Source organism: Genypterus blacodes, unplaced genomic scaffold (assembly GCF_046128005.1).
Source record: "Genypterus blacodes isolate CSIRO-AG114 ecotype Tasmania unplaced genomic scaffold, CSIRO-AGI_Gbla_v1 ptg000011l_1, whole genome shotgun sequence".
In the NCBI taxonomy this organism is placed as follows: domain Eukaryota; kingdom Metazoa; phylum Chordata; class Actinopteri; order Ophidiiformes; family Ophidiidae; genus Genypterus; species Genypterus blacodes.
In genome coordinates this window covers 1649272-1670890 of record NW_027466825.1, presented here as the reverse complement: position 1 = coordinate 1670890, position 21619 = coordinate 1649272, and the positions used below count along the sequence as shown (strand labels likewise).

The window sequence follows — 21619 nt, the reverse complement described above, 5'->3', positions numbered from 1 at the left end:
TAGTAGCTCTCTGTGAATTCTTGTCACTTGGCCCCCAGGATGGTCATCATCTTTGACACAGGGATCTTAGGTTTCTGAGATTGTTGAGAGGAAAAAGGCAGTATTTTGACCAAACCTGTACAATGTCTTATATTATACCCCAAACATATTCTATGAAGGGGAATTGCTGTAGATAACCAATCCGTCTCTTCAGAGGAGTCTTCAGAAGAAAGGCACTGCTGGGATTTGAACCCAGGATCTCCTGTTTACTAGACAGGCGCTTTAACCAACTAAGCCACAGCACCACCTGTAGCAAGACTTATTCCACATTCCATCAAACGTCAACTGATACCTGTGTTGCTGCCCAACAGGGATGCTATAATGAAGGAAGACCCTGACAAACCCAGGAAGATGAGGAGCAGGATCCAGGAGGGCGAAGATGAGTCTCCAGCCTCACCAGTTACTGACGTGAGTTTCACGTGGGGGCAAATATTATAACAATATTGACATGAAACACAGGTATACAATGCATGAAACATTTGTATATGACTATTCTTGGTGATATTCACTAAATTAGTAAGTGGGTGATAACATCTTCTACATCTTCATCCTCTCTTCTTCATCCTCCAGCCGACAATAAAGTACGAGGAGCAGCCAGATTTTGTCACATCGACCGGTGGCACGCTGCACCTCTACCAGCTCGAGGGTTTGAACTGGCTGCGGTTTTCTTGGGCTCAGGGTACTGACACCATCCTGGCAGATGAGATGGGTCTGGGCAAGACCATCCAGACCATAGTCTTCCTCTACTCACTTTTCAAAGAGGTAGTACAGTTGCTTTGTTCTGGCGGTCTTCCCACCTTGTGAACCATGAGGCTGAAACTCAGTGGATTTTCTGTTCTCCGTCCCTCAGGGTCACACGAAGGGCCCGTTCCTTGTCAGCGCTCCGCTATCCACCATCATCAACTGGGAGAGAGAGTTTGAAATGTGGGCGCCTGACTTCTATGTGGTGACATACACAGGGGACAAAGACAGCCGAGCCATCATCAGGGAGAACGAGTTATCCTTCGATGACACTGCTGTCAGAGGAGGAAAGAAAGCCTTCAAACTGAGGGTGAGGAGAGAGGGAGGGTTAAGAAAGGAGGATGAGGATAATGAAAAAGAGCAATGGGTGTGTTCATTGAAGGAACGTTAATGTATGATCGTCAGCTTTCAACAGCAGCCCTGAAGGAACATGGAGAAAAGGCTAAATTCTTCCTTTTGATCTCTGCTTAGCGCTTTTGCCAACATTTTGCATGTTACCACAAAACATGTTCAAGCTTGTGCAAGACTTCAGTTTGCGGTTGCGCAATTTTTCACTCACCATCCCCCCAAGGATTAAAACAACACTTGCTCCAAGAAATGTTGCAAAGCAAGAGAAAGATGCAGATTTCATTTATGATCTATGGCTCCACTGAGTTCATTTTCATACTTAAAGGAGCTGCAGAAGCATCATGATTTGAAACTTCATCTGTTAATAGTATCTTATATACTTTATACTTTTCCTTCCCTTCTGTAGAGAGAGGCACCTATCAAATTCCATGTGTTGCTGACTTCCTATGAGTTGGTGACTATCGACCAGACATCTCTCAAGTCCATGGATTGGGCCTGTCTGGTGGTGGACGAGGCTCATCGTCTCAAGAACAACCAGTCCAAGGTAGCTAGACTGGAAGTGTGTATGTGACTGTAACTGTGGTGACGAACGTGATGCAGGGAAAAATAACAATATTGAAGTACCGATGCAATATCAGAAATGACAGAAACTTGTTTCTGTTGTCAGTTTTTCAGGCGTTTGAATGACTACAAAATCGACCATAAGCTGCTGCTGACTGGAACTCCTCTACAGAACAACTTGGAGGAGCTTTTTCACCTGCTCAACTTCCTCACCCCCAACCGCTTCAAGTATGGCTCCTTCAGAACTTACCTTTTCCCTCTTACCTGGGCTTGGCCAACTGAAAAACTAGATTTCATAGTGTGGTCAGTACATAATGTGTATCATCAGTTTCCAAAAGGGCAACAGAACATTCTTAAACCAAATCAAAAAGATTAGATAAACAGCAACATGTGTGTAGCAACATTTCAATATTCTACTACTATTCTTCTACTCTTGTATTTTCATTTCATTACATTTCCAATTTTCTCCTTCGGAAGCTACTAAGGGCCTACTGTGTTGATTGTGACAGCTGTGATTGCCAGCACACCTGCTGCTTGTTGACTAATGAGCTTCACTGAGCACATTCTGTGCTGAAAGTGTATTGAAATTACTACGCATATTGATGTTTATTGCTGCATATTGATGACATTGAACACTGAATGTCATGTGTGGGAGTTTTTCCATTGTGTGAAAGTAGCCTGCAAAGTTTTCTACTCCTACGCACAGAGTGTCTTTGCAGATCCAAAGCCTGAGGGTGGATTAATTTATCTGAACTCAGAGGGTTCCTGATAACAAGCCATATTGATGTAATTAAAAAAGTAGTTTTCATGTCAAATATTCATTTTATTTACTTGTTTCTTCAATTAATCAACAGAAACAATATTCATATTTGAAGTGGTTCTTTCTTTTGTGATCACAATTGCACAATTTGTTATAGAATAATACGACACTGAGAAGCAAAGGAGTATAACAGACAACATCCACAGGGCAGCACACGTGGGGGGAAGGAATAAAATACAAATAAAGCGAATAGAAAAGTCAAAAGTCAACCAATTTGCATGAACCAGACAAAATGTTATGCATTTGTACAATAACTGGCTTAACAAATAACATGCATAGAACAATGGAACTATATAACACATGGAAAAACAAATGTCAACAGAGGAGATGAATGTTTGTGGTAATGAGAACAATATGCAAACCAGTCCTGTGAACTCTCCAGTTGAATGTTATTTAATAAAAGGCTAATTCCCTAGTCACACACGCATACACTTAAACGTGAAAGTACATACTCTGCGTTCCATGCGAACAATCAATTTAAGTAAGTAATCTAAAGCAGCCTTTTAAAAATGCATAACTCGGTGTCCACAGCTTTAATCACTACAAAACTGTTCCTTTACTTTATTATCAAATGAATAGAGGGTATTGAGATGTTTAGATATATATTGGCCATTCTTGCATTGCTTCAGTAGAACTGTAGTGGTTTTCCTGTAACTGTGTCAACAGGACCCTAAATGCTATTTGCCATCTTGATACAAAAGTTTAACCTGAGGCAACTGACATTTTAGATGCTAGTTTTAGTTTTTCCTTCCGTACACAATTACATATATTTGTATTGAGACAAATAATTAGATCACTAATCAAACAGACAGAATAACTGAGGCTCTAAATTAGATCATTGTGGAATCCCTGTTTGGACTTTTAAGTTTGGCTGACTCTGGATCCTAAATGAAATTCAGTTTATTGAAGAGGTTTGACCAGAACATTTAGCAAGAAGGATTTAGTGGCTGACAAAGGCTTTTAAATCCAAAAATTGTTGTAGCTGTACCACCCAAAATAATCCCAATGTATTTCTCTGCATAGTAACCTTGAGGGCTTCCTGGAAGAGTTTGCTGACATCTCCAAGGAGGACCAGATCAAGAAGCTCCATGACCTGTTGGGCCCTCACATGCTGAGGAGGCTGAAGGCTGATGTCTTCAAGAACATGCCTGCAAAGACTGAGCTGATCGTCCGAGTGGAGCTGAGCCCGATGCAAAAGTATGACACTGGGTGGAGAGCATAAACAGTATAAACTCATGATAACCATTTAATACAGCAACCAAGGGCTTTGAGAAAATGGTCAGAAAAAGTAACTCTGCCCTTCAACTGCTCCTGTCATTTAGCTAACATTATAATATATACTATCATTTGTTTATATTTGAAATGTAATTTGTTTTACTGAAATAGAAAATGTGGGAAGTCCTTTGCAACGGCAAAAACAAGTTTCCCAGAGTGCTTGGTGTTTTTATTGAATATGAAACAATGCAGGGAGGAGGAGAGAAAGGAAGGAAGTTCGTGTTCATGTTTGCATGGAACTGAGAAAAAATAACAGTGTACAAAAGAAGAAAGGTTGGGAAAGTGAGACTATCATTTCATCGTTTGTTTTCTGTGTTTAAAACAGGAAATACTACAAGCTCATTCTGACTAAGAACTTTGAGGCTCTCAACTCTAAAGGTGGAGGAAACCAAGTCTCCCTTCTCAACATCATGATGGACCTAAAGAAATGCTGCAACCACCCCTACCTCTTTCCTGTCGCCTCTATGGTGAGATCATCCACCATAGAGACCATTGCCCTGTTGCCACAATTGTGAAATAGACACAGTTTTATAGGTAAAGAGTAGGAAAATCCATCAAGGGGCTAAAATATGCTCATTTGAACAATAGTGACACCCTCTGGCGATTTTCGGTAGTGGTCATGTGCATTATTTTTTCAATAGGAAAGTTGTTTGTCACCCTCTTCATTAATCTACAATTGTTGCTGCATCATTTGTGTGTGTAGGAAGCCCAAAAAACAACCAGTGGTGCATATGAGGGTTCAGCTCTCACTAAGGCTTCTGGGAAACTGACACTTATGCAGAAGATGCTGAGGAAACTGAAGGAGCAGGGGCACAGAGTGTTGGTGTTCTCACAGGTACACACACTTACACTATGAACAGTCCACCAGGTGACACAGACACACACATAGGTGAAAGCATGCACACTCAAGCACATAAACACCAGATGGACACCTTCCATCACAGATGTTGCATTGGTCCCCTGACACCTTGTGGAGGCTCAACAGGATTCTGTGAGTCCAGCTGTGTGTGTATGTGGGCACTCGAGCATGAGTGAGAACACTCACGAGACCAGTTTTCTCTCTGTGTCCCTTTGTATTTTGCAGATGACTAAAATGTTGGACTTGTTGGAGGATTTCTTGGACTACGAAGGTTATAAGTATGAAAGGATAGATGGAAGCGTGACAGGAGCGCTGAGACAAGAGGCCATCGACCGATTCAACGGTGAGATGGGCAACTTTCTAATGTCCTCTGCTGGTTACCATTAGGAATTACAACAAAATATAATATGTTACTCATTATCTCTTTCTTTCTGTCCAGCTCCTGGTGCTTGTCAGTTCTGTTTCTTGCTCTCCACCCGAGCGGGAGGTTTAGGCATCAACTTGGCCACAGCAGACACTGTCGTCATCTTCGATTCAGACTGGAACCCTCACAACGACATACAGGTTTGACTTGATCTGATTTGTTGTTGGCGGGAGAAGAGAGAGCCAGTCTTTTTTGCAATTATGGTGTCAGGTCCTGTTTGAAATTGGAAAAGGATTTTGAGTGATTGTGCATACGCCAATAATGTCACTGTCTGATTCTGTGTAGGCGTTCAGTCGTGCCCACCGCATTGGTCAGGCCAACAAGGTGATGATCTACCGCTTTGTGACTCGCGCAAGTGTGGAGGAACGTATCACTCAGGTGGCCAAGAGGAAGATGATGCTGACCCATCTGGTGGTCCGGCCAGGCTTGGGGTCTAAGGCCGGCTCCATGTCCAAACAGGAGCTAGATGACATCCTCAAGTTTGGAACAGAAGAGCTCTTCAAAGATTCAGAAGCAGAAGGTGACAATATAATGATAAATCAACTTTTAGCTTGTTTTCTTTTTTAAAGTCTGGATTGATTCTAATGTGAAAGGTTTGGCATTTCCCTCTGTATGAAGCTAAACTGCCAAACATCTCATTTAACTTGGGCACAGGAGAAATCATTTTTATTTGAGAAACATGTCTGGCAGAACAGTGCAAATCATTTTACCTTTGAACTCCACAGCTAAGAAGAACACATCGGGGGATAAAGCTGAGGATGAGGGCAACGTGATCCACTATGACAGCACTGCCATCGAGAGGCTGCTGGACAGAAGCCAAGATGCCACAGATGACCCGGACGTCCAGAACATGAATGAGTACCTCAGCTCCTTTAAAGTGGCCCAGTACATGGTCAGAGAGGAGGACAAGGTGAGAGACGGAGGGAACAACTGGACAGCAGACCTTTTAGACCATGGCATGACACTTTCCAAACAAAGAAGCACATCTTTCATGCCTTTCGCCGTTTGTTTTAAATACATTTTGAACTTCTGTTTGTCCAGGTGGAGGAGATCGAGCGAGAGATAATCAAACAGGAGGAGAATGTGGACCCAGACTATTGGGAAAAGCTGTTGCGGCATCACTACGAGCAGCAGCAGGAGGACCTGGCGAGCAAACTGGGCAAAGGCAAGAGGAACCGCAAGCCTGTCAACTACAACGACGCCGCTCAGGAAGACCAAGGTATAGAGACTGGGTTTGTCCTTTGGAGCACAGCAGACTGAGCAGAGTTAATCAAGTGGGTGTTCACAAGAATTGAGGACACTAGCCCGGGATTTGAGAAACAAAGCCTTAATTTTCTACACTTGCACGGCACATTGATTATGACTGTCTTACATTTGAGCTATTGCATGCACAGTGGACGTGAATGGGCCTGGCCTATTGACAGACCACCTCACCATGTGCTGTTTCAGAGTGGCATGCTGACATTTCAGATAACCAGTCCGAGTACTCCGTGGGATCAGAGGAGGAGGACGAAGACTTTGACGACAGGCCAGAAGGTAAGCAGAGATAAAAGAGGCATCAACCACAGTTCCTCATAAGCAGTGAAAGATGGCTGCTGTAACAAAGCGCACGCAAGCCTGTGCCCAATTACAGTTTGACAGCAAGTCAGTTACTGCAGCTCTCTGGCGGTGGTTGATCTCACTTGGCACATTTAAACCCGTCGCTTTGCCAAAAATGCAAACCACCGATTCACGACATAATTCAGAAAGTCAAAACTTTTGACGTGCTCCAAGAATTTCAGTAGTTTTCAATTCATGGTTGAAATACATCTGCAAACAGTTGATTGAACTTCTGGGAATGATAGATTGCTTTTTACTGTACAGGAATAAAGAGTTAGGAAAAAATAGAAATGCCTTGCCAATATGTAGCAAAGGCCAGGGCTTGTAGAGTGGCAGAGGTTGTGTTACGAGACTGTAAAGACGCTGAAATCCGCCCATTAAGATTCTGCTCATACTGACAGTAGGAGCGGCTAGTGCAGTGTGAAGTTTTGTATACTGGGCAGGCGACAAGGGTGGAAATACCACAACCGGAGATCAAACGCTTGATGTCTACTGTGGTGTTGAAACACCCTGAAATGTATGATAATAATGAGGATTTATGACTAGAATGTAGCTAGGTCTAATTTAGAACAGGATACAAACACACGCATCTATCACAAGAATCACTTGTGTAATAATTGAGAGGATATTAGACTGCAAAATATCTCCCTATACTCCCTAAAGCGATTGCCTGTAATGGAACATTGTTTGTTGCTTCGTGCTACTTGCCGTGTTTAGGTCGAAGGCAGTCACGCCGCCAGTTGAGGAACGAGAAAGACAAACCTCTGCCTCCTCTCCTGGCCAGAGTGGGAGGAAACCTTGAGGTCTGTACATCTCTCTGGAGCCGATTCTGTTTTCATTACTGTGATCTTACTGGAATCCTCAGCTTTCTCTTAACCTGAACTTTCACCCTGTAATAACCTTGGATTGGCGGTGGCAGCAAAGCCCGACAGCTACATCTCGGACAACTCTTGAACTTCCGAGCTCATTTATCATCCGGATAAATGGCAGACATGATTATAATGGGCCGTATTGTTTGAGTTGGGATCCAAAGTTTATTTTAGCGTTATTAGCCAGTCAGGTCTGGTCAAAAAGGCTTTGAGTAATTTAAGAAATAACAGGGATGTCAGCAGAAAAAATGGACCTTCAACCTTGAAAACCCTGACATTCTCACTTAAGGTCTTCCACAATATGAACAATAGGCAGATACATTTCTAACAGACCAGCACTATTTCCTGCTGTGTTCACAGAGCGCCGGTTTGACTCAGGATTATCCGTTATATAGTGTATTTTTCTACCGTGTGGATAGGTGCTGGGCTTCAACACACGCCAGCGGAAGGCTTTCCTGAATGCCGTGATGCGGTGGGGAATGCCGTCTCAGGATGCCTTCTCCTCTCAGTGGCTGGTGAGGGACCTCAGGGGCAAGACGGAGAAAGAATTCAAGTGAGCAACTTAATTTAAGACCATCAACTCTGCGCCATTAGCCTTTCCTTTCTTCGTTCGTTCTCTCTTCTCAATTAACCATTTATCTCTCTCCTGACCTCCCTCCTCCCCTTCTCCCGTCTTAGAGCTTACGTGTCTCTCTTCATGCGTCACCTGTGCGAGCCGGTGGCTGACGGGGCCGAGACGTTCGCCGATGGCGTCCCGAGGGAGGGCTTGTGTCGGCAGCCTGTCCTCACTCGCATCGGTGTGATGTCGCTCGTCAAGAAGAAGGTCAGACCAAAGAGTGGCATTGTTTTGGGTTTCATCTTAAATGAATGTTAGCCTCAAACTTTGTGGATCCTGTTATCCGATCTCATCTAACCTAAGATATTTAAACATTTTAGTAGTTGCATATTTTATCCAGACTTCTTCAGTTCACTTGTTGAAACCTGCTTGCACACTCATCTGCTGTTTCTGCAGAGGAGAACCTGTGACATCCTGCCAGGCAAAAAGGACACGGGGGGGCGGGGGTGAAACTGAATAAGGTGGAATAAGGAAAGTGAATTATGTTCGGTGTGCCTCCAGATCCAGGAGTTTGAGCACATCAATGGGCGGTGGAGTCTTCCAGAGCTCAAACCTGAGGTCAGCGTAGACAAATCCTCCTCCAGGGCCTCGTCCCCTGCCGGAAAAACCGCAACACCAACCCCTGATGCCAGCTACAACAACACGCCGTGCACCTCCAAGCCAGGTAGCCTCACACTTGCACGCACCTTCTCAATCCAGCAGGGGGCGCTGCATGTTAAGGGTCTTGGATTTTGGACGCGTTGGACATGATCCACGGTGTTGTTTGGGTGTCTCTTTGTGTGAATGTGTGCGTGCAGCGACCCCCGCTCCAGTGGACAAGCTAGAAAAGAACGGGAAAGAGGTCGAGAAGGAGGAGGAGAAGGAGAAGGAGGAAGGAGAAGCACCCGCAGAGAAGGAGAAAGAGAAGGATGAGGGGAAAGAGGGTGAAAGCAAAAGGACTGGAGACCCTGAAGAGGTGGGAAATGACTCAGAAGAAACAACCAGTTAAAACATCTATGTCCAGACATTTTGTTAAACTACAGCGCAATTTATAAAATCAGTCTCCTCTTTAAAAGCTGATTTAAGAATCCTTCCACAGCAAATGAAAGGTCAGCTGACTGATTAGATACTGTGCTGCTTTCCATAGTCTTCCTCAGCGGCAAAGGAAACAGCGCAAGATGCATCCCCGGGCCAAAAAAGTGAAGGCAAGGAAGAAGGCGAGTTGAAAGAGGAGGAGAATAAAGAAACAGGTGACACTCAGACCAAGGAGAAGAAAGTGCAGGAGGAGAGCAAAGAGGAAACAAAACAAGCAACAAAGCAGACGTCTGAGGTCAAAGAGGAGAAAACAGGTAAAAACAAAGCCACAAGAAAATCAGAGAAACAACAGGAACACAGAACGTTAAAATAGGGTGAGGATACATCTGTCTCTCCTTGCAGTTGGAGAGAAGGCAGCAGAAGAGAAAGAAAAGGAAAAGCGGGAGGAGACGTCGACTCCAATAGAAGTGACGGACGCCAAGGACAAGACTGAGGCGTCTGACTTGAAGAAGGGTACGTCTCGACGCTCCAGACTTGAGGATGAGACAATGACGCAAATGTGTTGAATGACACTTTTTCTGTGTTCTCTGCCACAGAGGAGGTCAAAGGCGAAAAGGATGCCGGGAAAGACGTAAAAAGCGCCAAGGAGGAGCCGCCCAAGGGTAACGGGAAGCCCCCCGCTGAGCGACCTCGCTTCATGTTCAACATCGCCGACGGAGGCTTCACGGGTCAGTACTGACAGTTCAAACCGATCGTTTACACATCGCCAATTCAGTCTGTGATCTTGGGTCCATGTATCATGAATCAAATACGGACGTTTCGTATTTTGTACATATTTTTTCAAGTACCTCATTCCTTCAAGTTGCTGAACGATACCCAGAATGTATAGTATAGTCCATAAGCATTGGAGTTCATTCTTTGCCTCTTAGTAGCTGTAGGTGGCTTAGATTGGCCAGCTTGACAATCCTGCCCGTCAATAGCTTTTGAGTTTTTGACTTGGAGTTTAAGCTCATTTTTGGAGCTCATTTCAGAGACATCCATTAAAAAGGTGTGGATTTCTGCTCACAAGCTCAGCAACGCCCCAACAGGGTATTGGGAGGAGCTAGGCGGGGGGGGTGCGGAGTGGGGGGGTTTTGTTCTTGTTTCCATGCCCGCAACGTGTTGCTCCAACAGCAGAGGAAGCGGCTACTGAACCCAAACGTAAATCGAGCTCTGCCCACCAGCCCATTTCAACATTTATTGAATTAGTTCATTTCAAGGTCGGGAAGATAATACTGAACGTTTTAAGGACAAAACAGAAGCCCTGAAATGCGAGGAGGAGAAGGTGAAAAGGTGAAAATAACTTATTAAGTTGTACAAACAAGCTACTAAGCTGTGCGAACCAGACAAAATTAGAAATTGGCCGCTGAAACGAAAAAACATTCCTCCTGCCTTTCAGGGTTTTGTCTGAAACTGTTCCTGAGCCAGCATTATCTTCACCCTGATCACTAGGCGAGAGAGTCCCACATGCCGTGGAAACACCTGCAGCCAGGTTTCTGCTGTTACTTTTTCACCACCTCAGCATTTTCACAACAACCTTTCTTGTTCACCTTTCCCTCGCAGAGCTGCACACCCTCTGGCAGAACGAGGAGCGAGCTGCCATCTCGTCGGGAAAGATGAATGAGATCTGGCACCGCCGGCACGACTTCTGGCTCCTGGCAGGGATCGTGATGTATCCTTGACAGTGGTTGCCCGGGCGATAACCCCGGTGTGTATATTTTTATATGGTCGGCAGCAGCCAAATGTAATAAGTCAACAAGCCGGCCAGAGCTCAGTAAACAGTAAACTGTGTCTTCTGGAAGCTGATGCTGCGGGTCATTTAGTTCATCTTCATCACTCTACATGTGAATTACTTTATGTTTTTATGAGTCTGCAAGTTAATTCTGATGGACTGCGCTGAAGGAGAAGAAGAAGACGATGAAGAACGTTACTTTAAATGGAATAACCATAAATTATATCTCTTCTTCTATATTATCTTCAGCCAAAGTTCCATTTTAATCGACACTTTGAACAATGTTATTTCCATTGCAGTGTTCTAAAGAGTTTCTAAAACGCTCCGCTTCAACCCATATCTCTGCCATATTGCATGACCCTTGACCCCCCCTCTCCCCGTGCCAGTCACGGCTACGCTCGGTGGCAGGACATCCAGAACGACCCCCAGTTTGCCATCGTCAACGAGCCTTTCAAGTCCCAAGCCAACAAGGGGAACTTCCTGGAGATGAAGAACAAATTCCTGGCGAGGCGTTTCAAGGTATGACCGGTGGCAACCTGCGGTGTCACCTGGACATTCAGAACGAGACGCTCTTTAGACTCATTTGTCCATTCTTGTCCCTGCCGTGTTAGATCACCTGACTTTTTTGACGGTTGGTTGCCCCTAGACCCAGATTTTGCCTGGGTGGCGGTGCTGACGGCTGCATTTCTGAAACGGCGCTCATCCTGTTTTTGACGGGATCACATGTTTCAGATCCTGCCCTCAACATCCTCATTTATTTCTCCCTTGCTCGCTCTCTTTGCTTTCTTGCTGTGCTGAATTCTTTGACATCTCTCTAAAGCACAAAAATAGCTTTTCCCCTCCGGTTTCCTCTTCGTGTTTAAGTTATAATTAATCGTGCAGCGCTGATGACACTCTTAATATCGAACGTCCTTTTCCAAGGAATCCTACACAAAGACATGCACCCACACGACTCACAATCACTGTATGGAATGATTGTTGTTGCTATGCCAACTAAGACACTGATATTTCATTATTATCATTTTAAAACCAGCGGCAACAGAAAAGCCGAATCTAATCACAGAATAGAAGTACTTAGCTGATGTGCAAAAGGAGAGAAAATAAGAAGCCTTGATTTGTGCAATTTGTGAAACGCTTTCATTAATCATTGTTTTATAACTGTCGTCTCCCACATCCTTTCTTGCTCTTTCAAAGGAGGATTTGGAAAAACACAGATTGTATGGGAATAAATCAAAATGTGGTGCAGCAATAGATCGGAGCGTTCTCTCCTCCCTAACTGGGACCCCGAATGAAACGCCACTGTTGGGTATGGAGAGTTCTCCCGTCTCACAGAGCACTTCACATCAAATCAATCAAAATATAGCCATAAAAACTGAAAAGTAGTAAAAAAAAATCACATCATCTTCCAAAATGGCAACTATCTTTGATCTGCTCGCAGAAATGTGCACTCGCATGAATCAGATCTTTCAGCTGCGCTCATGGTGGGAGAAATCTTTTGCTTAAGTAAAAGTAGCAATAAAACAATGGAGGAAATTTTAGAGAGTATTGATCGTGACAAATTGTTTTGTTTGATTTACCGTGACTTTGTTTTACTTGAAGGATTCCATTCTCATTCCATTCTCTTCATCTAAAACCCTTCAGATGATGTCAGCATGCATGGAGTCAAGCTAATGCAAGGGTGTGATGCCAGGTTGTATCTCATGATCCCTTCCTCCAGCTGTTGGAGCAGGCGCTGGTCATCGAGGAGCAGCTGAGGCGTGCGGCCTACCTGAACATGACCCAGGACCCCAGCCACCCGGCCATGGCGCTCAACGCTCGCTTTGCCGAGGTGGAGTGCCTGGCGGAGTCGCACCAGCACCTCAGCAAGGAGTCGCTGGCAGGCAACAAGCCGGCCAACGCCGTCTTGCACAAAGGTGAGGGGGAACGAGACGAGAAGACGGAAGTTGAAATGCACGGTTGTAGAAGTGACAGAGACAGGAAGAGACCTTTAGAAAGAACGAGAAAGACAGGCAGATAATCATTCATACACTGAAGGAGAGACGGACGGCATCGCACATCTTACAGGCGCTGATGTGCGAGGCGAGTCTCTCCTGCAGCGGCGCCCACAGCTTTCTGCCAGGACTTGACATTTAAAGCCCAGCAGATAAGCTTACGCTGTGTGAAGTGATCGCTCCAAACATTTCCTCACTCGCTCCCTGGCAAGTCTGCCCATGTTTATATTGTTCTTTCAGAGGAGAACATGCTCAGTTCCCGTCTTGTATTTCTGCACATACTGGCATTGAACTCAATGAACCCGTTGAATCAGTGACCAAGCCAAGAGAAGCTTTATAAATATCCAATATCCAATCATTTAGGGAACAAATACCTTGAAATAGAATAAGAATGAAGTTGTCCGCCTGTTCGCTTTAAGTGTAATGGTTTCCACTAAATGTCCTGTGAAAACTTTGGTGATATGTTAGTTGTTTACAGTTGTTTGTTGTTGCAATGGCAGTGCTGAACCAGTTGGAGGAGCTGCTGAGCGACATGAAGGCTGACGTGACCAGGCTACCGGCCACGCTGTCCCGAGTCCCACCCATCGCTGCCCGCCTGCAGATGTCCGAGAGGAGCATCCTCAGCCGACTGGCTAACAAGGCCACTGAGACGCACACACCCCCGGTCAGCAGCAGGCTCTAAACACACACACACACACACATGCACGCACATACACACACAGAAGTTGAAACCTGCTCGGGCTGCCCGAGCTCAGTGGAAAATAAATTAAAAGATGGATGACGGCCAATGCAAATACATTTCCCACTTTTTTGTCACCCACCTGTGCTTTTGCGCAACTGAAGTATGTGAGTTTAATCAAGTGAGCCTTTTCCCCTTTTATTTGTTCACATAACTCGTGTAAATTTATGCAAACTGCTCCAGACGCCTCCACCGACGTGCACCTTCCACATTTTCACTCTCTACCTCTCCGTGCAGCCCATTCCTCCCGGGCCGTACGCCACCCCTCAGAACTACGGCGCCCCCTTCACCCCCGCCCCCCCGAGCGCCCTGCACCTGGCCGGGGCCAACTACAGCCAGATGCCGCCCGGATCCTTCATATCAGGTCAGTGCGGGAAGCCCTGTTCACAGTAACCACCTCTGCTAAATAATGGAGCGGTTAGCGATTTTATGTCTCCTCTTCTATTAGTTAAGCTCTTTTACTCTCTGGCGGCGAGTCGCTACAAGCTCACGCTGTGAGGATAAACACGGCTCGAAGCCACAGAACTTAAGTCGAGATCCAAAGGTTTCTAAAGATACCAACCATGCCAGGCTCAATTACAGGGAAATATGTATGAAATGATGCCTTAGACATGTGGAATTTTCCATTTTATGCAACAATGCTGCTGTAAAAAAAAGCGACAGCAGCTGGGATGTGAGTGTTTAACTCGATATACATGTGATAAAAAAGCACTGGAACAAGCAGAGATACAAAATGTATTCTGTGTGTGATGTTGTCAAACTTTGTGGAAAGAATTGCTGCCTTTGAAACCAATCAAGTGGAAATTTAAGAAGAATATTCAGAACAATAAAGTTCAAGTGCCAATGCAAAGAGCTCGGCTGTCGGTGAAGACATAAACCATGCATGTTTGTGGAGATGTGCGTGTGTGTGTGTGTGTGTGTGTGTGAGAGAGAGAGCGAGAGAGAGAGAGAGAGAGGGAGAGAGAAATGAATGTACTTCTATCAGTAATTGTTTGCAAGAAATAGATATCCAGAGACTATCACAAGGTACTGGTTGTTGCTACTTCTTCTGTAGTGTTCTGTGTAACCTGCTGAAGAGTACCAGTCAGTTTGATCTTTGTGACGTTTGGCTGGCTGACAATCTGTAAATCTGGACTTGATTGCCGTTGCAACTTGAACTGATGATGGGTAAAACCAGTCCAAATCTTTCTCCTATTTAAAGATATCCTCTGAGGAATTCCTTCTTTATATGGTCATTTTGTTGTGGAAAACATGCAGCCAAGAAAATAAAAGGTTGTTTGGGGCTTCGTGAAAGAGAGTGCTGACTCTGGGAGTTTGGATATTTAAGGAGAATTGTTTTGCACTGCAGTCAAGATGTGAGCAAGAGCAACGTTGGACGAGTGACAAAATCTCACACTTCAATTTCTGCGTTGCCCTTAAAAGTGTGAAACCAGGGGTCTGTCTGTTTATTTCCAAAGTTGCAGCGTCTTAGAAGAAGAGATGCTCCCAAAGCTGCTCAGCCTGTGAAAGCCGGAAAATCCAGAGAGAGGAGTAATATTGGAAAAACACATCTGCGGCAGAGTTACTGATGTGGCTGCCAGATACACACCTGAAATAGACATTACCCAAATCAAACACGAAACGTGCTGTATGGCTATATTAAGGCATTTCTTCTCTTTACATGTCTAACCTCAAAACCTCAATAGTATGCTCGGCAGTAATGACACATTGCGCAACATTAAAGCCCAGTCTGGAGCCCCTATCAGAGCTGTCCGAGGAGTGTTTTCCTTTTCCAGCCTGTTTATTTTCTCTTGTAGAGGCCTATTGTAAGCTCTCATTACTTATGAAGTTAAGAGCTTCATAATTAAAATCTTTTAAGAACTCCATCCATTTTGTTTTGGCCTCCTTGTCCAAGCTTTCCCCTCCGTCTGCAGTGTGTCAGAGTGCACTGGCAGTTTGTGAATTTATTTTCTCATTAGTTTGCTAACAGCATATGTTCACCAGACGCACGCTCTCTCTCTCTCTCTCTCTCTCTCTCTCTCTCTCTCTCCTCTGCATGTGTATTCGTGTTGAGAGATGTTTAGATAGCAGAGATGTGGCAGAGATAACTGGCAAAACCTGATATTCCCCAATAGCTTTGCCCTAAAAACCACAGCACCCAGCGTCTGACTCTTACTTAGTCTATCTTGATTTATGTAATTGTAGACCGAAACATCTGTCAAAGGCATTGGGTTTAAGAGAGCCAGGGCCTATCTCTGAAAATGTCATTATGCCGAGGCCTGTCTGAATTTGGCCGTGCCAAGAAAACATTCGGACCAGAGGACTTTGTACCAAGGTATTTTGAGAGGGACAGAAACCGCAGAAGGAGTTTACTTGTATAAACGCCGTGTTGCGACTTGCGAAGCGGCCGAGGCTGGGCAGAAATAGTTGAGCGTGACTTGTGCTGCTCCTCTGTGCACAGCTGAGTGCGGTCCGAAACACTAGGAACCCTGGCAGGACACAAGTATTTAGCAAACGGGGCCACATTTGCGGTCCTGATTGGGGTCGCCGTGGTTACTGACCTTTTTAGACTGCAGCCAGAGAGAGAATGTGACAGAGAGAAATGGACAGAGTTATAACAACAAAATCCAATGATTTTTTGCGACCTCCTAGCTTTCCTCCGTTAATGGTCCTCTCCTGAGAGGAGCTCCCGCCTCACCCTTTCACATGAGTACACAAAACATGTCCAAAAATACCAGCGGTGGGAGAAAGTACTCAATTCACCACACCAAAACACCACACATGGAAAAATACTGTTTCCAAAAAATGTCCTGCTTTTGGAATATTGTTAAGTGTATTCAAGTCTCTAGATGAAAAGTGAAGAATGTTCCCTGTCAGAGAACGAGGCTATTGATGCATTGACCTGTGTCTTGTGTGTGTTGATGCATCAGTAATGACAATCAAGGTCAGTTCCACTCTGTGAACTTCACTTCAATCTGTAAATGCTCACATAAAGCATTGTGTTTGTGCTGTCTCAGTCTGCAGAGTCAACACACGGTGATGCCTCATTAAGTTGCATTTTGGGAAACCTGTTTCAGAGGCGTCGAGAGGGGAGAGAGGAGTGTCTTCACCCAACGGAGGAGGACACTCCCTCATCCTCTATGTGCAGCAGGATGGTGTAGAAATTAGGGAGATTGTCCTTCAAGCGGACTTCCAGCGGACCTGCTGAAGTGTCCCTGAGCAGGATGCGAATCCTCCAGCTGCAGAAGCTCACCCTGACCTCTGGCCTCTGAGCTGCAAACTAAAAGAGAATTCCCTACGGGGACCAGTAAAGTGTCACATTATCCTGCTCCCCTCTCCGAGTCTCCACTACAGTCTGCCGCTTGTCTGCCCCCACAGAAGCCGTTGCCGCTGCTGGGGCCACCGCGGGAGCCGCTGGGGGCGCCGCTGGAGGGCCGACGGCCGCCGTTTGCCAGAAGACCAAGGAGCACGATGTGGGGCAGCGGCAGCGCGTGGTGGATCTGTGGAAGGACGGCAAGTCAGAGGGGGCCATCGGGCAGGAGCTGAGGATGCCTAAGTCCACGGTGCACAGCATCATTGTCAAGTACCGCCTCAGCAACACCGTGGAGAACCTGCCGCGCAACGGCCGACCAAAGAAACCCTGAGGGGAGGGGCCATGGACGCACAAGGAGAGAAGAGAAAGTTCAGACAAAACATACACATGATGGAATGTAACAAAGATGGAGATTGATAAAAACCTGAATGCATGAGCAGGAAGTGAAGGCCGACACAGCCTGGGGCGAGGAGCAAATGCAGATACCGCTGGAATGCGAGGAGAACACAAAGGCAAAACCCAAGCAGAGCCAGGAGGAATGGAGCTCGTCGGAGAGGAGATGGAGAGAAGCAGCGGCGCTTTGATCCATAAAAGAAAATAAGCAATCAAACTGAGAGGGAGAGGGAGAACGTGGGGGTGAGAGACACGGACGACAGGATGCACGGGGTCCTGAAGAACGCGGGGAGAGGTGAAGAGCTGGCTCCGACATCAAGCGCTAATGATGCGTGGGGGGAAAACGAGGCAGAGCTGGATGGAGGGGATAGAAAAGAGAGAGACAGAGAGAGAGAGAGATGACCTGTCTGGCACAAACAAGCTCTCGACTACAAAGAAAAGGCAGAGAAAAGAAAAGACGCTACTGGACGAGAAAAAAAAAAGGCCCAAAAAATCCGAGTGGAAAGACCGAAGAGAGAGAGAGAGAGAGAAGAAAAGACAGTGTGTGTGTGTGTGTGTGTGTTAATGCAATCACAGGGAAATGTTGTCAGGAATTCACATATGTCGAAAGAAACGTGAAGAGCAGAAATTTAATTTTTCCTTTCCGTCATTGCGCGGATTTAAAGATTTTCTCTGTTTCTGCCTTTGTTCCCCTCGGATCAATTCTTTATCTGCCCGCTGACTGAACAAGCCTGTCCCCTCACTCTGACCCTGTACTCCCTCATTCCTCCACAGTCCTCCACTCCTCCCCCATCCCACTCTCCTGCTCTCACACACACACACACACAAGCCGTGGACCTCACACACACACGCTGAAAACCTGCAAAGAGCTTAATTTATCTGCTCGGTACAAGTGGGCGAAATCCAAACTGGCCAAACAGACTTGGATCGTCTCCAAGGGACGGATGGATGGATGGAAAAGAACGAGGCGAGAGAGAAGGACGGAATTAAATGGAGGAAATGAAGCTGGAGAGGAACAGGGAAAGGGATGAAGACAGGGACGAGACAAAGATGGAAGGAGAGAAAGGAAGGGAGAGGATTCAGAGAAGGGAGGGCAGAAGCAAAAAACAAAGGACAATGGAGGACAGAAAAAGAGGATGGAGGAAGGAGAGAAGGGACCAAAAAAGGAGGGGAAACAATAAAAGTGAAGGAATGGAAGGAAGGAAAGACATGAAGTATAATTTACAAATTCCCATGGACTCTTTTGCCCTCTTTTGCATTCCAAACCTCGACCAACAGATAAAACAAAGGCCGGTAGTTTTTGCTGTCGCCTTTGTCCGACTTATCGGCCGACCAATCGCCGGCGTTGCAATGAGAATGAGCCAATCGGGACAGGCCGGTGTGGAGATCTGTACTGTATTACGAAGTATATTTACTATTGCACCTTTATGGTGGGGGGGAAGGGGGGGAAAGGGGAGGGGGAGGGGGGTTCACTTAAAGGGGAATATTCACTGAAGAATTTACGCTGAGTGTTTTCACGAGTCATCGCGGCAACGTCGTGATTTACTGAGTCTGGGCAGCTCATCTTCAAAGGTAGAGAGACGGTGATCTGTCATGTCCGACCCGCTCTCCCTCTCCCTCTCTCTCTCTCTCTCTCTCTCTCTCTCTCTCTCTCTCTCTCTCTCTCTCTGTCTATCTCATTGAAAGGAAAGCCTCTGAATCCTTTTTCATGGTGGCAGCCTGATGGATTCCACACTGGAAAATGTCCCCCGATTTTCCAGAAAATAAAACACTCTGGATACTGTCATCGTCCCCCGTCTCTCCCCCCCATTTCGGAGTGTGTAGAGCAGTACATCAGTGTGACATCTCGCAGGAGGGAGCAGGACTCCTCTGCCTTGTTTCTGGAATGAGAACCAGTGAAGGATTGGCGATGTCATCCAAAGTTTTTGAGGGCAACGTTGATATTCCTCAGCTGAACCTCAGTGGTATTTCCCTTTAAGACGGAAGGATGGAGAGGAGTGGGGCCTGCAATGTGAATAAATCTGTGTGTGTGTGTGTGTGTGTGCAGTTGAGGTGATATCTCTGATTTACATCCACCTGAAAGATCTGCCTGGTTTCTCCATCAGTCAAGCGTTCTTTGTAACATTTGCTCTCATGAAAGCGTTTCATGGTCCCCGCTGGATAAACTCTCTAAACTATCTCAAACTCCAGCCAGTGATTGTTGCTTCCTGAGGAGTTGACATCTCAGAGACGTGAGGGTTTGTTACCGATGAAATGTTTTGGCGCCGCTGTGCTCACGCAGAGCTTTTCAGCAACCAAAAAATGCGCCGTCCCTTGCCAAGATGGCAGCGCTCGCTTCTATCAGATCGCAGGCAGGACCGACGGTGGAGAAACACAGGCTGACGTCTTGGCCGGACACATTTGACTTCTGCTTTGTTAGTTTTTCATTGTGTTTCTGGATTTCGCATACATGTTTTGTGCATCAGTGGCGGTGTTGTAGGCCTGTGTGATCACATGAAGACAGGGCAGCCACAGTACCTCATGCACTGTAAAGGCACTTTTCGGGGAGTTAGTTCAAGGCCCCAACACGGCATAGGGCTGGTGAAGACGTCCTAGAACACCACGCATGCTACATTCCACAGGATTTCCTTTGATGCCACCTCACGCCTCTAAGATGGCCGCGGCCCGCCTGTGGCCAGTATTCACGAGGTGGTCACGTTTATCGTTTACTTCACAAACATGTAGTTAAGTATGGTGGATGAGCCAATGGGTTCTCTCGGTCTACTTCCGTTCGTCGACTTTCTTCCCTTTGAGCAAATCCTTTAAGTGAACGAAATGAACTCTTTCAGATCGTTAAAGTCTTTTTGCTCGCTCTACACAAAGCACGTCTGTAGTCTTTAAGTGCAGCGTAGGCAACCGGCCACACCTCAGTCTGGACTTCGGTTAGCAAATCTGAGCAATTCCCGATGCTGAATGCACTCAAAAACAAATACCTGAACAGCGTCGTGATTGTATGATATTTGGATGAATTACAGGAAGGGCGAGGCATCAAGAAGTAGAACAACCAACCCTGCGCAACAACCAATGTAATGAGCCTGCAGGTTCTAACTCATATGAAGTATACCCAGACCTTTGTGGTTCCTAGAGGAACCGTGTCTCCATGACCTGACTGACCGCCGTGGTCTTAATTTCCTTGTTGTCTTCTGTTTTTTTTACTTCTTCTACTAATTCTGCGTTCAGGTAAATATGTTTTGTAATATCGTTTTGAGTGGATCTCTCAAAACTCTCTCAGGATTGCATCATCTGCATACATGGATACCTCCTGATCAGCCCCACAGTTTCTTGTAGCTTTCCGTCCTCCTCAAAAGTCTCCAAACCTTCCTGATTGAAAGATTCAGAGCTCCTGAGAAGCGCCTTGCCACGAGCGAGGCATTCGAGAACAAACCACTAGTATTAAGTCACTGCCAAACTACATTGGGGTGAGGGAACACACTGACTTGATCAGTTTGGACGGCACCGACGTTCCTCAGTAGAGGAGAGCGAGCAGCTGAATTCCCTTTAGCTGCTGCTACTGTGAAGCCCCAGGCAGGCTAAGAGCAAGGGATGAGTATTATACACAGGAGGAAGAGGAGGAGGAGGAGTGTGGTGGTGGTTATAACTTGAGTGAAATCTTTGGACAATCTTGGACATCTCGGGGAAAAACTTATCTGGTGTAACACAAGTGCTTCCTCGCATTCCTCAGTGTTTTATCTTCACGGCTTCTTTACCTTATATGCCTTTTTCGCTCTCTCTCCCTCTCCCTCTCTCTCCCTCTCTCTCTCTCTCTGTCTCTCCATCTCTCTCTCTCTCTCTCTCTCTCTCTCCCTCTCTTGTGTTGTCTGCTTCTACATCTATTTTTCCCCAACATCACCCATCATTTATCTTTGTCTTTCACCAAGTCTTTACCTCTATTTTTGCTTCTTATCAGATTTAGTCTACGACCCCCCCCCCCCTTGACACACACACACACACACCCTCAATGCACTTACTGACTCCATCTCCTCTTTCCCTTTCTGTCCCCTGTTTTGGCCTCCGCTGGCGAGATGCCATAAGTTTTCCCATAAGTGGTCCTCTCTCCCTCTCCACACACACACACACCACAGATTTGCAGCACTTGAAGCCCCCCCCCCCCCCCCTCCTCATCTTCAGCACAGTGCAGCTCCTTATCGCCGCTTTGATCTGCAACGGGGGTGTTATGACAGTTTATCTTCCCCGTGGCGTGCGGCGAGACGCGTCCGCTGCGCGTCGTC

The 21619-nt window shown here is 46.0% G+C and overlaps 2 protein-coding genes and 1 non-coding gene across 9 annotated transcripts in view; 1 reads left to right on the top strand and 2 right to left on the bottom strand.

Annotated features, from left to right (window-relative positions):
- naa38 (N-alpha-acetyltransferase 38, NatC auxiliary subunit) overlaps positions 1 to 21619 on the bottom strand; it is a 127676-nt gene that overhangs the window by 12454 nt on the left and 93603 nt on the right. The window contains exon 1 of one of the 2 annotated variants that reach the window (XM_076160136.1): positions 5620 to 5623. The exons of the other annotated variant lie outside the window; for it this stretch is intronic. The gene's annotated coding sequence lies outside the window, so the exon portion shown is untranslated. Of the gene's footprint in view, positions 1 to 5619; positions 5624 to 21619 lie in introns of those variants that run through there. 2 annotated transcript variants of the gene reach the window in all.
- chd3 (chromodomain helicase DNA binding protein 3) overlaps positions 1 to 21619 on the top strand; it is a 33490-nt gene that overhangs the window by 8460 nt on the left and 3411 nt on the right. For 2 of the 6 annotated variants that reach the window (XM_076160053.1, XM_076160035.1), the window contains 28 exons: positions 351 to 447; positions 610 to 801; positions 890 to 1090; positions 1535 to 1672; positions 1796 to 1917; positions 3533 to 3706; positions 4110 to 4251; positions 4488 to 4619; positions 4869 to 4986; positions 5083 to 5207; positions 5353 to 5587; positions 5793 to 5977; positions 6109 to 6286; positions 6517 to 6603; positions 7384 to 7469; positions 7955 to 8088; positions 8214 to 8358; positions 8653 to 8815; positions 8949 to 9106; positions 9278 to 9479; positions 9568 to 9678; positions 9762 to 9893; positions 10768 to 10876; positions 11323 to 11455; positions 12654 to 12849; positions 13428 to 13591; positions 13904 to 14030; positions 17024 to 17566. In XM_076160053.1, the coding sequence (XP_076016168.1) occupies positions 351 to 447; positions 610 to 801; positions 890 to 1090; positions 1535 to 1672; positions 1796 to 1917; positions 3533 to 3706; positions 4110 to 4251; positions 4488 to 4619; positions 4869 to 4986; positions 5083 to 5207; positions 5353 to 5587; positions 5793 to 5977; positions 6109 to 6286; positions 6517 to 6603; positions 7384 to 7469; positions 7955 to 8088; positions 8214 to 8358; positions 8653 to 8815; positions 8949 to 9106; positions 9278 to 9479; positions 9568 to 9678; positions 9762 to 9893; positions 10768 to 10876; positions 11323 to 11455; positions 12654 to 12849; positions 13428 to 13591; positions 13904 to 14030; positions 17024 to 17289 (4252 nt within the window). In that variant the 3' untranslated portion in view covers positions 17290 to 17566. Of the gene's footprint in view, positions 1 to 350; positions 448 to 609; positions 802 to 889; positions 1091 to 1534; positions 1673 to 1795; positions 1918 to 3532; positions 3707 to 4109; positions 4252 to 4487; positions 4620 to 4868; positions 4987 to 5082; positions 5208 to 5352; positions 5588 to 5792; positions 5978 to 6108; positions 6287 to 6516; positions 6604 to 7383; positions 7470 to 7954; positions 8089 to 8213; positions 8359 to 8652; positions 8816 to 8948; positions 9107 to 9277; positions 9480 to 9567; positions 9679 to 9761; positions 9894 to 10767; positions 10877 to 11322; positions 11456 to 12577; positions 12850 to 13427; positions 13592 to 13903; positions 14031 to 17023; positions 17567 to 21619 lie in introns of those variants that run through there. The other 4 variants (XM_076160045.1, XM_076160080.1, XM_076160062.1 and 1 more) reach the window with 4 other exon arrangements.
- Positions 211 to 284, bottom strand: trnat-agu (transfer RNA threonine (anticodon AGU)). The gene has a single exon. It is a non-coding gene; the product is annotated as a tRNA-Thr (tRNA).